The 17,510-nt window shown below is 44.0% G+C and overlaps 2 protein-coding genes across 3 annotated transcripts; both read left to right on the top strand.

Annotated features, from left to right (window-relative positions):
• The first annotated feature begins 767 nt into the window (after nt 1-767).
• On the top strand, nt 768-2,674 carry LOC100272415 (uncharacterized). Of its 2 annotated transcripts, NR_159354.1 has the most exons (2): nt 787-2,202; nt 2,313-2,674. NR_159354.1 is itself a non-coding variant. In NM_001366515.1 (1 exon), the coding sequence occupies exon 1, from the start codon at nt 963-965 to the stop codon at nt 1,935-1,937; it is 975 nt and encodes a 324-aa protein (NP_001353444.1). In that variant the 5' UTR covers nt 768-962; the 3' UTR covers nt 1,938-2,060. The 2 variants fall into 2 exon arrangements, 1 of the variants encoding a protein (NP_001353444.1); NM_001366515.1 differs by lacking the exon at nt 2,313-2,674 and having other exon boundaries at nt 768-2,060.
• Nucleotides 2,675-8,819: 6,145 nt separating this feature from the next.
• Nucleotides 8,820-14,610, top strand: LOC732797 (beclin 1 protein). The gene is given in 10 exon segments (NM_001112413.1): nt 8,820-9,003; nt 9,922-10,277; nt 10,787-10,957; nt 11,360-11,484; nt 11,725-11,773; nt 12,931-13,089; nt 13,166-13,251; nt 13,402-13,473; nt 13,660-13,809; nt 14,251-14,610. Coding segments are annotated over 10 exon segments (1,500 nt in total). The 5' UTR covers nt 8,820-8,858; the 3' UTR covers nt 14,438-14,610.
• The last annotated feature ends 2,900 nt before the right edge of the window (nt 14,611-17,510 follow it).

Raw genomic sequence — 17,510 nt, 5'->3', positions numbered from 1 at the left:
ACCGTAGTTTTGGATAAACCATAGTTTTTAAAGCTGCACTTTGTAAACAACAACTAAACAAACATTAGCTTCTAAAACCACAATATTCTAAAAAACACACAATTATGTTAAGGGGTGTTTAAATGCAATAGAGTTAATAGTTAGAGCTAAAATTAGGTATAGACATCCAAACAGCCCTTCAAGTATTAGCTATTTTTAGTAAATTAATTAATAGTTTAATAATTTTTTAGTCAACTAAAGCCTGTAAAAATGCTGTGGTTCTAAACAGACCATTGACTGTAACGTAGAGAGTAAACTAACAAGTAACAATAGAGCATAGAGTACTTTTCCGCTGCATCTTTGATAAACAGGCCGTGGTAGTCTGATTAATGATTAGCATCTCGTCGTGGCGACCGTTCCAAGTGGACGTAGCAAAACGAATTCCTCGGTCATCTTGCTACTGGCAACTTTCGCTTTCTTTTATCTTCCTTTTGCAGTGCTTGTACCCACCTCAGGTGAGCTCCATAGGAGGTGCAGTAATTAGTAAAAAACTACTAAAAGCATCATGGTAACTATCACAGCATCGATCTAACAGCAGGTAAAGAGTGGTGTGATGGCTTGGGAGGAGGGGGCAAAAATATAAAAGGAGGAGCAGATGAAAAAGAAAGTTCAAATAGCAGAGTAAATCCAGAAAGTGGGTGTGGTATCTTTCCCTAGATTTTCTTATTCCCCCCTTCTCTCTCTTCTCTTCTATTCTCTTTCTCTCTCTCCTTCCCCCGCCCCCTCGCCTCCCCTCTCCCACCCCCACCAAGCACCGCCGGTCACTATCCCTCCTTGGTCTTCTCCCTCCTCAGAGCAGGGAGGGGAAGCGGAAGAGGGAGGCGAGAGCACGGGAAACCTGATCTGATTTGCTTTTGGTCGCCACAAGAGAAGGGAGTTGGTGCAGTTTGTAGGCGTGCCTCTGTGTCTCCGTGTGTGTGGAGATGGACCCCAAGTTCCCCACACCCCTAGCGCTAAACAAAACGGAGCCCACCACCGCGACGACCACCACCACCTCGACCGCGCAGCATCATCAGCTGGATCCTAAGGACTACCAGCAGCAGACGGCGCAGCACCAGGAGCAGCAGCAGCACCACCATCACCCCCACCTGCAAATCCAAATCCACCAGCCGCCGCCGCCGCCGCAGGACGGGGGCGGCGGAGTGAAGGAGCAGCAGCAGCTGCTGCAGGTGGTGGCGCAGCCCGGGGATCGGAGGCAGCAGGCGCTCGCCCCCAAGCGGAGCTCCAACAAGGACCGCCACACCAAGGTCGACGGCAGGGGCCGCCGGATCCGGATGCCGGCGCTCTGCGCCGCGCGGATCTTCCAGCTCACGCGGGAGCTCGGCCACAAGTCCGACGGCGAGACTGTGCAGTGGCTGCTGCAGCAGGCCGAGCCGGCCATCGTCGCCGCCACCGGCACGGGCACCATACCGGCGTCCGCGCTCGCCTCCGTCGCGCCCTCGCTCCCGTCGCCTACCTCCGGGCTCGCCAGGCCGCACCACCACCACCCGCACCACATGTGGGCGCCGTCCGCCGGCTTCTCCTCGCCCTCCTTCCTGAATTCCGCGGGCGCGGGCGACGGCACCGGTATCGGCGGCATCATGCAGCGGATGGGGGTCCCCGCGGGCCTGGAGCTGCCGGGAGGCGGCGCCGCCGGCGGCCACATCGGCTTTGCGCCCATGTTCGCTGGACACGCCGCGGCCATGCCGGGGCTCGAGCTCGGCCTCTCGCAGGACGGTCACATCGGCGTGCTCGCCGCGCAGTCGATCAGCCAGTTCTACCACCAGGTGGGTGCCGCTGCCGGCGGCAGTGGCCAGATGCAGCACCCGCACGGGCACCAGCATCACCATCATCAGCAGCAGGAGGACGGGGAGGACGACCGCGAGGACGGCGAGTCTGATGACGAGTCTGGGCAGTAGTGTAGTCGTTCAACCTTGCGTTTTCTGGGTCTTCCCTCAAGTGGAGGAGGAGAGAAAAGTGTATGCGTGCAGCCACGGAATGCTTCTGCTACTCCTGGATTCTTGTTGGTCGATGGATTTTTATGTTTTTTTTTTCTCTCGTGTGGTATCCAAACTCGGCGGAGGCCTCTCTTGCTGTGAAGACTTGCGGGCTCAAGATCATCCTCACTTCTTCCTACAATCTCATGGGGTGGATGATCGCCACAGCCTTCTCTCCGACTTCCAGGTATTTTTTTTTTTCATCTTTTGCGTTCAGTAGGTCACATCTAGGTACGTTTTTAAGGAATTATAGTTTGGTTGACTGTGATCCTATATGTGGGTACGCTCACCCTGCAGGTGTATAATAGCTGAAAACTTGATGGATTGGACCAATCACCCTTGAGTGAGTGCCTTATTTGTTATATTGCAAAGTGTGTAGATATTCAGGTAATTTTGCAGTTAGAGAGGTGTTCTTTTTATTGGAGTAAACATCCACGTTTTAAAACAATCAAGGTATTCGCCGGCAATTCGACCATCCTCCACAGGCTGTCTATGCATCATAAACATGATACGTATACAATTCTAGTCCATGATCACTCAGACCTCCTTTTTCCTCCTCTGATACGTCTGGTCTGTTTCTGACGAGATTTCTTCTTCTTTTGTGTGATGAAACATGCACGTCCTAGTTGTTTGCTTGAATCATCAGTTATTGTTTCAGTATATTTGTTTACCTAGGAGAGTTGTTTGCTACTACATTTTACTAGGGAAAGGTTCAGTAGGTTTTATTGGTAACCATAGATGGTGACACACACAGCTATATATGCTTGTGCAGAAACAGAGCACAATAGAAGGCTGCATGACACCTGATTCAGAAACAAGAATATAAGGATTAGACTTGGTCCAGCATAGAAACTAGTGCTTCATTGCCAGCGAATATTTTCTGGACAGTTTGCATTCTTGAGTTCGATTTTCTGGACACTTTTGGGATGTTTTGCCGTGATAAGATGTGTTCTCTAACTGAAAATCACAAAGATTATACTACCCCAACTACAGTCACCTTGCTGCTTGCATGGTGTTTTATAAACAACTAATGCTAACTATAAACCTCCCAGTTACATTCTTCAGTTCGGGGGGATGTCAATGATAAACCCTGCACATCTTCTACTACAAGCTGTATAATTTTATTTCCTGATCTTTTTGTCTTGGTGAATGACTACCCGTCTATTTCTACGGTTACAAAAAAAAGTGGTTATGACATTGTGGGTTATGAGATAGTAGCTATTTTAAACGTGTAGCATCAGGGATATGTCTGTTTTTTAAGGAACATCCATAATCATCATCTGAACAGTGCTTGCTGTGGATCTTTTCGCTTTAAACAACATGCTGAAGACAACATCGAGATCAAGCCGACTTTAAGCATGGACAGCGGCATGTTGGGTAAAGTTGCTGAGAGTGCACAGAAGATGACTTTTTTTTTCTATGTGGGTATCATGATTGTGTTGGCAAGTGTATGTGTTCTACTCCCTCGGGACCAAATTATAAGTTGCTTTGATTTGTTTTTTTTACATCCATTTTACTATACATCTAGATATATAGTACATTATTTGTCTAGATAGACACATAGCGAATTGCATGTAAAAAAAAGTCAAAACGATTTATAATTTAGAACAAAGGAGTACTAGTTTGTGGCGAGCTTGCTTATCGCAACTGCAAGTGCCACTCTGAATAGAATCTCATGCTGTCTGCATTTCGTTGGTTCTTTGCGTGTATTTCGTTCATGTCCACACATGTTTTTTTTGGGGTCCTTGCCACATCCATTTATGAGATGCTGTTCCTTACAAGTGGGATGCAAACCATGCTTCTGTTTGGTACCTGTTAGTAGGTCTTGCTCAGCCTCTCATGAAACCGAAACATGATGTGTGGTGGTAGTACTTTGATATCGTCAGGGGCACATGGTTTGCTGTCAATGGGTGGTGGTCCATGGTAGTAGTATTTTACCCTAGCACCACTACATCAGCATTGTCCTACGCTGAAATGTTACAGTACCCAGTACCCTAACACAGATTTCTGTTGCTCCATTTATTATGTAGCAGTCCATTTTTTTACTTCAAAAAGGGGGAAAAATAGTAGCTCATCTTTTTTTCCCCTGGTGGCTGTGGTTGCTAGTGACCTCATTGGTTCTATCTACCCTGGCCACATTTTATTTGGCGTGTTGATGAGGGTAGCAGACGCTGTCATTCTCATCCACGCTGCTTGATGAATGATGCGTGGAACCAGTCGTCTGTCTGATCGTGGAAGGCGTGACGTGGTAATTTGTTTTATTTTCTCTCTTTTTTTTTCTGATGTGGATGTGCACTTACTCATGTTAAACAATACTGTTTGGTTTCGAATGTTCTGATGGCCTTTCCAACGCATCGATGGTTGCCGCCCCGGGTCTTAAAATACCAGCAGACACCGTTTTTTTGTCCCTTTGGTTTGTGAGGTCAGGCTAAACCAGAATAGGATTTAGAGAACGCGACCGACGAGGCAAAAGTTTCGTGTATTTGTATCATCGTACGTACGGTGTCGACAAAAGGTGTTGTGGCAACTGGTCTTCCTTCTCTCGACAACCGGAGCTGTGGAGTGTGGACTGTGTCACTGGTGCCGAGCAGCTGTGCTGCTCCAGCTGCCGGAGCAGTGCAATGACCGTGTCCGTACGTACAGTGTTCTGTTCCGGTTCTGTCTCATGGTCTCAGGCTGTGCGCAGCGGTTACCGCCAGCCATCCCCCTCCCCTTGCATGCCGCCTGTAGGGGGCACCCTACGGCCGCAGCGGTGCCCCCTACAGCGTCCCCTACGCGTCGGCCCTCTTCTCTCTCCCCCCAGATCTAGCGTGTCACTGTTCATCACCCTAAACACTGTGCTGTGGGTCCACGAGTAATTGTTAGTAGATAAAAAATTGATAGTTGATATAAAAAAATGATATTTTATAGTTGTAGTGGGGTATAGGGGAGTATTTAGGGGGAACCGTTGCAGGAGATGAAAAAATAGGGGAGAAAATAGGGGGAAAAGTGATATATGGGGAAAAATTTAAGGGTAACGGTTGCGGATAGTCTCATGGAGATGGAGTGGAGGGTGTCTTCTCTGCGACAGGCGATAGCAGTCGTACTGGTATACTGTCGATGCCACTTGGTCCAATCGCTCATGCTCACGAGTATAGATTGTCAAACGAGCCGTCCGACATGGCAATAACGTTAGCACTATTAGACATGGCACTGTTAGACACGATTAATATAGACACTATTATTAATCGTGTTGTGTCGGCACTAGTGTCCAGTCATCTGTCCAGACACTACACTATAGTGTTTAATTGTGCCGTGCCGGCACTATGACACTAACACCTAAAAGTGCTTGTGTTAGCCCAGACATTATTTTACTTTTAGAGCTTAAAAAACATAGACGATCTTTAAGATTATATGTACAATTTTAGAACTTGAATATGTATACCATTATCAAGTGAATTTATTATGCTAAAAAGCATAATAAATCATAGTTCACAATCACAAGTAAATATCACAATCATATCTACAGACTATCAGTTGGTCTAACCCGTGTCTAATCGTGTCAACCATATAATCGTGCCGTGCTCGTGCTAGCATATCGTGCCGGAGTGGAGGCCTAAGCACGACACTAAACCTGTGTCGTGCTTGCACTGACATTATATAAATTATGTCCGTGGTGTGTTTAGTGTCGGCCTATTTAACACGATCCACTTAGCCATCTATACATATAGTCACGCGAGCCCTACACTTGTGATAGTAGCCATCATCCATGCGCTCAGATCAAATATGGTAGCTACCCACCCCTCCAAGTAAAAAAAATAAAATGAAAAGAAAACCGTCCATTTGAAGCTAACTCCTACTTGATGATGAGCACGGTAAAGACACCTTTCGGACTTCAGGCTTCCTGTACATCTATAGCCCTGTTTGGATCCTTCAAGCCCGGCTAGAGCTAGAGCTAGAGCTAGTTTCTAGCTCTAACTCTAGCCCAAACTAGCTCTAGCCCTCTACGTGTTTGGATCCAAGGGCTAGTTTACAATAAATGATATTTTATAATCATTTGTCTCATTTAAACTTTTCCTTATCCGGATTTAGCGTGGCAAACTCTTGTACGACAAGGCAAGGCAGGCAGCTCCACTACCTTTCCATGGACGGCAAGACAGGCAGGCAGCTCGCCATGGCCGCGGCGCCCTGCCCCCATGCTCGCGCGCCCTGGCTCCTCTCTACGGCGCCCTGCCGCTAGCCTGCGTCGACCCCAAGCCACAGCGGCGTGTCTGAAAGTCGCCTAGAGGGGGGTGAATAGGGCGAAACTAAAATTTACAAATATAAACACAACTACAAGCCGGGTTAGCGTTAGAAATATAATCGAGTCCGAGAGAGGGCGTGAAAACAAATCGCAAGCAAATAATGAAGTGAGACACTAGGATTTGTTTTACCGAGGTTCGGTTCTCTCAAACCTACTCCCCGTTGAGGAGGCCACAAAGGCCGGGTCTTTTTCAACCCTTTCCCTCTCTCAAACGGTCCCTCCGACCGAGTGAGCTTTCTCTTCTCAAATCAACCAGGAGCAAAACCTCCCCGCAAGGACCACCACACAATTGGTGTCTCTTGCCTTGGTTACAAGTGAGTGTTGAACACAAGAAAGAATGAAAGAGAGAAAGCAATCCAAGCGCAAGAGCTCAAATGAACACGGCAAATCACTCTCACTAGTCACTAGGGCTTTGTGTTGAATTGGAGAGGATTTGATCACTTTGGGTGTGTCTAGAATTGAATGCCTAGCTCTTGTAAGTGGTTGAGAAGTGGAAAACTTGGATGCAATGAATGGTGGGGTGGTTGGGGTATTTATAGCCCCAACCACCAAAAGTGGCCGTTGGAAGGCTGTCTGTTCGATGGCGCACCGGACAGTCCGGTGCACACCGGACAGTCCGGTGCCCCCTGCCACGTCATCACTGCCGTTGGATTCTGACCGTTGGAGCTTCTGACTTGTGGGCCCTCCAGGGTGTCCGGTGCACACCGGACATGTACTGTTTGCTATCCGGTGTGCCAGCATGGGCGATTCTGACTCCTGTGCGCGCTGCGCGCGCATTTATTGCCCTGCAGAGAGCCGTTGGCGCGGAGATAGCCGTTGCTCCGGAGTCGCACCGGACAGTCCGGTGCACACCGGACAGTCCGGTGAATTATAGTGGACTAGCCGTTGGAGTTTCCCGAAGCTGGCGAGTTCCTGAGGCCGACCTCCCTTGGCGCACCGGACACTGTCCGGTGTACACCGGACAGTCCGGTGAATTATAGCCGAGTCGCCTCTGGGAATTCCCGAAGATGGAGAGTTTGAGTCTGAGTTCCCCTGGTGCACCGGACATGTCCGGTGGCGCACCGGACAGTCCGGTGCGCCAGTTCAGGGGTGCCTTCGGTTGCCCCTATGCTCCTTTGTTGAATCCAAAACTTGGTCTTTTTATTGGCTGAGTGTGAACCTTTTACACCTGTATAATCTATACACTTGGGCAAACTAGTTAGTCCAATTATTTGTGTTGGGCAATTCAACCACCAAAATTATATAGGAACTAGGTGTAAGCCTAATTCCCTTTCAGTGTCGACACTCAACCAGGGAGGCGCCGGGCCCCAGCCAGGGCGGGCGGCGCGTCCATCCCCAGCCATGGCTGGCGGCGCGGCTCCCCCAGCCAGGTCGCGGCGCGGAATCCCACCCCCACCGGCCATGCATCAAGAAAAGAGGGAGGAGGAGGCTGAGGGAACGGAGGGAGGCGACGGCTGACCTGCTCGAGGACGGCGGCGTTTCTTCGGTTCGAGGACGGCAGCGCCGGTCCTTTCCTGCGTATCGAAGAAAAGAAACGGACCCAGGAACGTGCGGATCCCGTGCGGAAGGATAAGAGAGAAAAAAGGATTTTGGTGGGCCTTTCAACAAACTAGCCCCAATAATCACCCCTTGGTGGGGAGAGTTTTTTGGGGTGGGCTAGTTGCAAAAAACTGGCTCTAGCCCTCCTGTTTGGCTACTTTTAGGCTAGTTTGGCACAAACTAGCCCAAACTAGCTCTAGCCCTTGGATCCAAACAAGGCCTATACCTCTCAACAGATGGCCCAAAGACCAAACTCAAATCTTATTAGGTTTCCTTTCTTTTTCCAGCTTGAGCAATTTTAGTGATATAATTTGAATATAAGACATTTAGTTATGTTGACAGGTTTTCCCTCTCTGAGTTTGGTTTGGTTCCCCTCTTTCCAAACTAGATTTAAATATGGTTTCTCTCTCTCTAGAACATTGTGTGTGGTCAGAGTGAGAGAATAGAGAGAGTGGGCCAAGGTTGGTGTGACAGAAAGAAAAAAAATGTATTATTGATATGAATGTCTGAATGCGTATTGTTGTTGGAGCTAACGGTAAGCAAAATAGAAGACGCATTTTTAGGTCGTTAAACAAATGATGAAACGGGTCTTCGAAAATGAATAGTATTGTTACTATGTTAGAGCCTCTCAAGCAGCTCAAAGTCGCATGAAAAAGAATCCCACGGCCCAGGTACTAACGGAAAAATATCTATGACTGTAACGAGCCCACGCTTAGGCCCAGCCCAATATCCGCCGCGCACGCACAGGCAGGCCGCAGGCACCACGTAGTAGTGTAGTAACACGATTTTATCCTCAAATAAAATCAAATTAAAAATAGTAAACCGTAGTAATAACAACAACACCGAGAAAACAGCGAGAAAGAGGGGAAATAAAATCTCCCCGTCTCGCTGCTGCGTGCCTGCGGGGACACTCCATCTCCTCCTCCAGACCTCCACGATCCGGCCTCCCCCACCTCTCGCCGGCCGAGGACGATCCGCCGGCATCAGAGCGCGCGCCCCGGAGCCGAAAAGCGGGGGGCGTCATGAAGCCCCCGGCCGGCGCCAGCGGCAAGGGCGGCGCGGTGGACCCCTCTCTGCCGCGGTTCAGGTGCCAGGAGTGCCGCCGCGCCCTCGTCGTCGTCGGGGTCGAGTCCTACGCCGACAGACTGCCCGCACACGCCGCGCCCGGTACCTGACCTCCCCCTCCACCCTCCCTTCCCTCCTGTCTCTCCCTTTGTTTTATCTATCTACTATATTCTCCTCCATTCCCCGAATAAATCAATTCCTGGAATCCAAGTAAAACTAACTTTATAGGGGAACACTAACACCATATATGACATAAAATGTGATATTATGAAAATATATTATACGATGTATGTAATGATACTAATTTGATGTCATAAATCTTGACTATAAATTCGGTCAAAGGTTAAAAACTCTAACTTAAGTAGAAATCTATTTTTCTTGGTTCTTGCTCTTTGAGAAGTCAAACAATTTTAAGGTTAGCTAAATTTGTAAAAATATAGTAACATTCATGATACCAAATAAGTACCATTATATCATTCATGGAATATATCTTTTATAGGAAACCTAAGTGATCGTACCATTTTGTATAAATATAGTCAAACTTAATGAAATTTGACTTGGTTCAAACTTAGAATTGTATATTTTATTTTTTTGTTGACAGAGGGAGTACTGTTGTAACCGTGGTGTTCCACCAGTTTGAGCCACTCTTCTCGTCCAAGTTTCTTTGCCAGACTTAGACCATGCAAAATATTCTTCTCTTGGCACTTTGATTATGCACGTCTGTAGCGTTACAACTGAAAAAATGCTATGTCCGTCATGTTGCCAGCTTTTCCAAATTATTAGTTCCATTTATGCTAGAAGCTGGAGTTACTTCATGCTTCTAGTTGCCAACGAGGTTCAACAATTAAATTGTTCTATTGCGTTTGTGGTGTCAGGACCAGGATTAGTGTGCGGCTATTTGCCTTGCTTCTTTCGACCGTTTTATTTTTTTGTCACACAAGCACTATCAACTGAGCCTCTCCGAGATGCAAGTTTGTGGTACTGTTGGCACTTATCTGGTATGCCATTCAATGTATGCAGGTAATCATGCATCTTCTGTTCAGGGCAGTGTTATGGGTGCAAGCAAGATGGACAACTCTTATGTTGTGCTATCTAGACAGAACAAATCTCAGGGTCCTAGAATTCCTCCACGCCCACCAAGTGCAGCAGCGGCACATGCTGATCCCAGCCAATCAACAAGAGCGATAGAGGGGTCATATATAGTGCTTCCACCTCCTGCCGCTTCCATATACAGGACATCTGCCTCTGAAGGTGGTGCACAGCTCACACCATCAGGTGTAATCTCCAGTAGCCCCTCGCTGGGAAACAATTCTGGGTTTCACTCTAGTGTTACTGTGCTGAAAAGGGCCTTTGAGATTGCTAGCTCGCAAACTCAGGTACGATTGATTGCTGGCTATGTGCATGTACTAGTTGTGTGAGCATGCATGGATTTTATTTGCTGTCTTTAATGTTTCCTCTTTTATCTTCAGTGCCTTAGCTGTTATTGCACCAAATATGCATGTTTTTTTTCTTTCCAAGTGTAAATAGCGAAAGGGCCTCTAGCTGAGTTGGTTAGGTGGTTTGAGTAGCACTCCTCAGGTCCTGGGTTCGACTCCCCGTGGGAGCGAATTTCAGGCTGTGGTTAAAAAAAATCCCCTCGTCTGTCCCACGCCAAAGCACAGGTCTAAGGCTCAGCCCCGGTCGTGGTCGTTCTCACATGGGCTTCGATGTCGCTGTGTATGGGTGGGGCAGGGGTTCGGGGGTTTTCTCGACCTGTGTGAGAAGGTCTTCTTCTTAATACAATGCCCGAGGGCTGTCGAGTTTTTTTTTCCAAGTGTAAATAACATTATAGTGTTACATATAGATTAACAGTGATGCATTTCTGCTTTTCTAATTGCCTGTGCAGGTTGAACAGCCACTTTGTCTGGAATGTATGAGGGTTCTTTCTGATAAGATGGATAAGGAGATTGAAGATGTTAATGCTGATATTAAAGCTTATGAGGCTTGTCTTCAACGTTTGGAGCAGGAACCTTACAACATCCTCAGTGAAACAGATTTTCAAAAGGAGAAACAAAAGGTGACTGTTCCTATTGAAATATGTGTGGCTTGACGACTGATTAGTTATTGAGGTTAGAAGATGGAAAATTTACTGTTTAATTGCTACGCTTGATGCAGACCTCCCACTACATATAAGTGCTGATCCCTTTGACTATGAAACTTGTTAGATTATATCAAGCTGCACAATCTGAATACTTATATTGTGGTTTAAATATATATTAGTGCTTAAGCATCTTTCAAAAATATTGTGAAATGATCAGGCATAAGCTGTAAACTATAAATGCAACTTAACCATGACACATAATTTGTAGATTGAACAAGTGCATATTATTGACTTTGTTGCAAACGATACAAGAAATACTGATTGGTTTTTCTGTGTAACCTCTTACGTTTTATTTATTTGCGTGTTCTGCAAATTCAGATTGAGGAAGAGGAAAAGAAACTTAAAGCTGCTATTGAAGAAGCTGAAAAACAATATTCAGAAGTTAGATCTGAGATGGAAAATCTTGAAATAAAGTCTAAACAATTTGAGGAATTGGAAGAGCGGTTAGTATGTTTTCTCCTTGCCATTGTTGTTTCAGGCATCTCCTGTTACAGTTGTGCTGTTTATCATTTGTATCATTTTTATGCACTTGGAGTTACTGGGAAATACTATCACAGAATCATGGTTTATGTACAACATTATACAAAATATTAACACCATCTGCATATTTTGTTTGGCTCCTGCTATTTATAATGCTTGAAATATCTTTCATGCAAAACTAATGTTATCATTTTTTAAATTAGGTATTGGCATGAATTCAACAGTTTTCAGTTTCAGTTGACATCTCACCAGGTAAATTTACTTCAGGCCAGCCTATGGATAGTTGGATTCTTAACTGTCAGAATAACAATGCACCAACTTATTGTTGTCATACTTTGGCCCTGTTTGGATCCTTCAAGCCCGGCTAGAGCTAGAGCTAGTTTCTAGCTCTAACTCTAGCCCAAACTAGCTCTAGCTCTCTACGTGTTTGGATCCAAGGGCTAGTTTACAATAAATGCTATTTTATAATCATTTGTCTCGTTTAAACCTTTCCTTATCCGGATTTAGTGTGGCAAACTCTTGTGTGGCTTCTCCCACACACAAATAACACAAATAAATTTATTTTCACAAATCAAACATCCAAATCACAATAAATTAGTAAATTACAATAGTCGAAAATGCATTCAATAAGAAATTAGACAAAACAAATCCGTTGTTTTCCTGTTCTTTCCAATGTGGCCAGCCGTGCCCCTCCACTACCTTTCCATGGATCAAGAAAAGAGGGAGGAGGAGGCTGAGGGAACGGAGGGAGGCGACGGCTGACCTGCTCGAGGACGGCGGCGTTTCTTCGGTTCGAGGACGGCGGCGCCGGTCCTTCCCTGCGTATCGAAGAAAAGAAACGGACCCAGGAACGTGCGGATCCCGTGCGGAAGGATAAGAGAGAAAAAAGGATTTTGGTGGGCCTTCCAACAAACTAGCCCCAATAATCACCCCTTGGTGGGGAGAGTTTTTTGGGGTGGGCTAGTTGCAAAAAACTGGCTCTAGCCCTCCTGTTTGGCTACTTTTGGGCTAGTTTGGCACAAACTAGCCCAAACTAGCTCTAGCCCTTGGATCCAAACAGGGCCTTTGAACTTGTGTTCTTGCTGCACCTCTAGCTTGTATATGTTTTCAAACAGACATGTATTTTGTTCCATATCAGTTCCCTGCTAATAACTAAAACAATATTAATTGAGTCTGTTGTTGATTTTGTGATCATGTATTTATTTCGCATCAAGAATTGCTGACAGAAAGCTAATAAAGTTTATGTAACATGCATGTTGTCTGTGTTGTTGTTTTCAAACTGCCTTGATGTTTGGATATACTATCACAAATTTTAGTTATCTATATGCAATATTTTCTTACACTTTAATAGTTTGCCACTATTTTCTGTGCTATTCATTTTGGTATATTAAAAATATCACACTTTTCAGGAAGAAAGAGATGCAGTTTTTGCCAAGATAGAAGTTTCTCAGGTTCATTTGGAACTGTTGAAGCGTACTAATGTTCTCAATGATGCATTCTATATATCACATGATGGAGTAATCGGAACAATAAATAACTTTCGCCTAGGACGTCTTTCTAATGTAGAGGTAATTATACTGATTGCAAAACGCATAGATACAACTTTGTGTCACTATACTCGGCGCTTCTGATAATAATGTACAGGTTGAGTGGGATGAGATAAATGCTGCATGGGGTCAGGCTGCACTGCTGTTGCATACCATGGCTCAGTATTTCACCCCAAAATTCCAGTATCCTTTTGTTTTCTCTCTGCAGCTATAACGTTCATTCTAAGTGCATATTGCTACTTACAATTTTAAATTATTGAAGTGCCTAAATTGTAAATTTTAAGAATTATTATTAAAAGAAATGTTGCAATGAGTTCCTGAAAATTTTCCTAGATACCGGATCAAGATTCACCCTATGGGAAGCTATCCAAGAGTCACAGACATCCAGAATAACACATATGAACTGTAAGCTTTCTGCAAGCAAATGTACTTCTATTTCTCTCTGAGATGATGGTCTATAGTTTAGTAGTCCTCACTTTCTTAGGTTGAGTCTATAATTTTCATTTGCAAACTTTTTTGCCTTAGCACTGTACCAGGCAGTGCAACTTAATCATGCTTGGGATGTTAATAAGACACACTGTTGATGTTCAGGTTTGGTCCCGTGAATTTGTTCTGGAGCACCCGATTTGACAAAGCCATGACATGGTTTCTTACTTGCCTGCAAGAGTTTGCTGAGTTTGCCATAAGTTTGGATAAGCAGAACAATGTTCCCCCTGAAAAATCACTGAAGCTTCCCTACAAGTAAGAGTTTTTGCAAATCTATTTGTTTCATAATCCTCATGTTTATGTGCCCTGGCTAGTCTTGTCATTCATGCCATAGTTATTGAGACTAAACTGGACATTGAACTGGGGAGGTTCTTGGTTCAGTAGCTATGTTACGGGCATTTGAATTACATGTTTATGCTTCTGACCTAGTTTTCATTTGCAATCACTCTTAAAGAATATTTGGACTACGGATATTTGATCAGGGGTGAAATTTGTTAAGTTCATCAGGTTTAGTTGCAAGCACCATAAATTGTTTTTGTGGCTTTTGAACCTTTCTTTTGTTGGTTGCTGTCGTAATTGTTGCTGAATACATGCAAGAGCTGTGTTATGGTAATGGTAGATAAGGAAATTGGATCACGTATTGATGCATTCCATGATACTTGCATTGTTGCTAATTAGGGTCACTTCATTTCACAGGATTGATGGTGACAAAGTAGGGAGCCACACGATCGTCCTTAGTTTCAATAAGAATGAAAACTGGACCAAGGCTCTAAAGTACATGCTGTGCAATCTGAAGTGGGTTCTCTACTGGTTTATTGGCAATACAAGTTTTGCACCACCCTCTGTATCACTGCACACACAATCTCTGAAGAACAAGAGTTGATGCTGTTCTCTCTCTGCAACAACTGTACATAGTTTGTGTACTCGACCCTATTCGTTGGATATAGCCGCAGTGACAATAATGACACGTTTGATGTGCATTTGTTTATTGCTTGAAATCTGCCATGATGTGTTTATTGTACAATCTAAATCTCAGGAACTACATTTTCACCCTTAGGTAACGCCTCCAACATTACGTTTTGAAAAAACAATGCAAAAACAGTGTTTTAGGTGACATGAGTGAAATGCTGGACACGGTTTTGAAAACCCTTTTTGCGCTCTTGTTCTCGGCATCAACATGAAAAAACTTGGTATTCTCATCACCCGAAGCGGTCCATTTAATTCTGCCTCTTTGCCTCCAATAACCATTATGCCGCTTAAGTAACCTCTCCAAGTTATATATGACTAGCTCTCTAAATTTCGACTCTAAAGAGAAAGGTCACATAATTCTTCTTGAGTGTCTAGGAAAAGCAAGATAGAGCTATTGTGGAATATAAGAGTAACCAATGAAGAAAGGTTATTTTCCCATGCTTTAAGACATTTCCTCATAATCTTGTACTTAGCCACAATCCTTTTGGTAGGGTCAACATGTAGAACTTATTGCTCCCATACCGATTTTACATCTAATAATTTTCAAACCTAAATTTTTTTGTCGATGCGTCTAAAAGAGAAGAGCTCTGATTGTTTGGCCAAGTGTATTTATTTTCTTTAAGCGGCAATTCTTCTAGAGCTAAATTGCTTACGATTGTGTTGAATCTAATCATGACATAAATATTGTCACCATGCTTATTACGATTTGAAGGCGTTCTAATAAGATTAAAATCTCCCACCAAAAGATAATTCACATTATCATCCATTTGAAAAGATTCCAACCAATTTAGAAACTGAATTTTACCTGTTTGAGTTTAGGGGACATAGATGTTTCCGAGTGTCCAACAGGCGTTGGAGTGAAGGGACGTAAATCTCACACATTGCATAAATTCATTTTGAAAAGTAGCTTCCCCTTTAAAATGTTCACCTATCCAATAATTACAATACCTCTTGAAGTGTCTATCGATGGGTTAAAGTGGAAGTTATCAAAAGAAGTGGGACAAAAGTTTTTTTTAAGTATGTCAGGTCCATATTCTCCCTTTTTGACACTTGAAGACAAATAACGTTACATCTAAATTTAGTACTAACCACTTTCTAGCAGTTGTCTGAGTTTAATCCCCAAACATTCCAACTTAGTACCTTCCAATCTTACATAAGTGATTTATATTCAAAATGAGCGTGAAGTTTTTTTTATTATATGCCCACAAAAGAACTATGAAATAGGGAACCAGTGACATCTCCATAAAAAAGAGAAAGGCATATTTGTAAAGTATACTAATGATAAGATCCCATCTGACCAACGATACCAGTAAACAAAATGAAGATGACCAACATCATCCCAAAAAATTTAATAACATCCAATAGAATATAAAAATAAAGTTGGAACCAATGGCATTTTCTGCCACAACGTTCAGAGCAACATATGTAGTAGTTCTAGAAAGTATTATCGTATTTCGCCAAACAAGAAGATACATTAGTTACAAAATATTCAAAGGGTCCCAAAGCACAAAAAGGGGCCAACAAGCAGCATCAATCACCGAATAATTTACCCGAACTTGTGCTTCTTGGAACTTTGGCCATTAGGATCATTTGAAAGAGACTTGTTCTTGGTTTCTTTCTTCCTCCGTGCCATAGGTTTGGTGGAACACTAATCATTATTGTGAGAAAGATTATCCTTCGTCAAAGAGGACTCTGACAGATTACAAAAAACGTGTCCCAGATTCTGAATGATCCTAGGATTTAGCATAGGTAGTGCAGGAGTTCTAGACCCATTTTGTATGATTTTCCTTCAAAACCACCGAGAGTATTTTTAGCCTATCACTTCTCCATAAACCAAATGCGACTAGAGGTACCTTTGATGTCTTCTTAGCATGCGAAGGTGATTGAAGATCTTCTAGACATTCTAAAAAACATCTGATGGACATGAATACATGATCGACATTAGGGCGAACCACATAGCTACCCATTCAAATAAAGGAAGTCACGAACTTTGCTTGAGAACAATTTCTTAGCCCATAAGAAGTTAGCAGGATTAGATAAAAGGAACCTGTAAAAATCTACCAATGGTTTTAGAACCAGTATAGTGAAAAAACATTATGCTGATGTACAACCATAAAGAAACCTGAATATTTCCTTGGTTCATATCAAGTTCTAAGTTGTCATCGTGATCAAAAGGTTGATTGTTATCTAGCTGAGCCTAGTCATCTTCTATTAGATCTACCATCTGAATTTCATGTGGGAGAAAACCTTCCAACATAGGAATATTATCAGGAATATTGTGGTCCATTTCAACCTCCATGCCATCATTTTGGGGGCTTTCCTCTTCAAAGATATGATCAAAACTACCCTCTTCCAAAATAACTAAATTTTCATTCAAGTCAGGCGAAGGCTCATAATGCGGAGCATTATTCACGGCTTGAAAAATGGCAGGATGCATGAGGTCCTCTTCAGGTTGTGCAAGATGAATTTTCACGGGGGGGGGGGGGGGGGGGGGGGGTGTTTAAATGTAGTCACTAGCCCTAGCCCTCTAGGTCTCATGGAGCAATGCCATTGTCTTGCTGATTGTTTCCACCCACTTGGGCATGAGGTAAAGCATTATAATTTTTCTGAGCATTCCAATTTGGCCCATGACATATCTGGTGAAAGTCGCCTAGAGAGGGGTGAATAGGCGAAACCTGAAAATTATAAACTTTGAACACGCACTTTACCCTAGGTTAGGGTTAGAAATAAATAATAGTTAATTCGGAGTGTGGAAGATAGTTCTTCTTGCTATGAGTTGCTCAATCAATGCAGATAACTCTGGGAGCTAACTCAAAAGGTTGTGAGCAAGAGAACTTTAAAGAGAGGGGTGAGGGAAGAAACAAATCGAATGGTGATGATCAACACAACTGGACACGACAATTTGTTTCCTGTGGTTCGGTTCCAAAGAACAAACTCCTCGTTGAGGAGGCCACAAAGGTCAGGTCTATTTCTACCATTTCCCTATC

Source organism: Zea mays, chromosome 3, assembly GCF_902167145.1.
Source record: "Zea mays cultivar B73 chromosome 3, Zm-B73-REFERENCE-NAM-5.0, whole genome shotgun sequence".
Classification (NCBI taxonomy): Eukaryota; Viridiplantae; Streptophyta; class Magnoliopsida; order Poales; family Poaceae; genus Zea; species Zea mays.
Note: the sequence above shows the minus strand (reverse complement) of the source record. Positions and strands in the feature narration are given on the sequence as shown.

Bases quoted from the DNA above. Each gene is read 5' to 3' on its own strand.
- LOC100272415 (NM_001366515.1), top strand. From the start codon at position 963: ATGGACCCCAAGTTCCCCACACCCCTAGCGCTAAACAAAACGGAGCCC.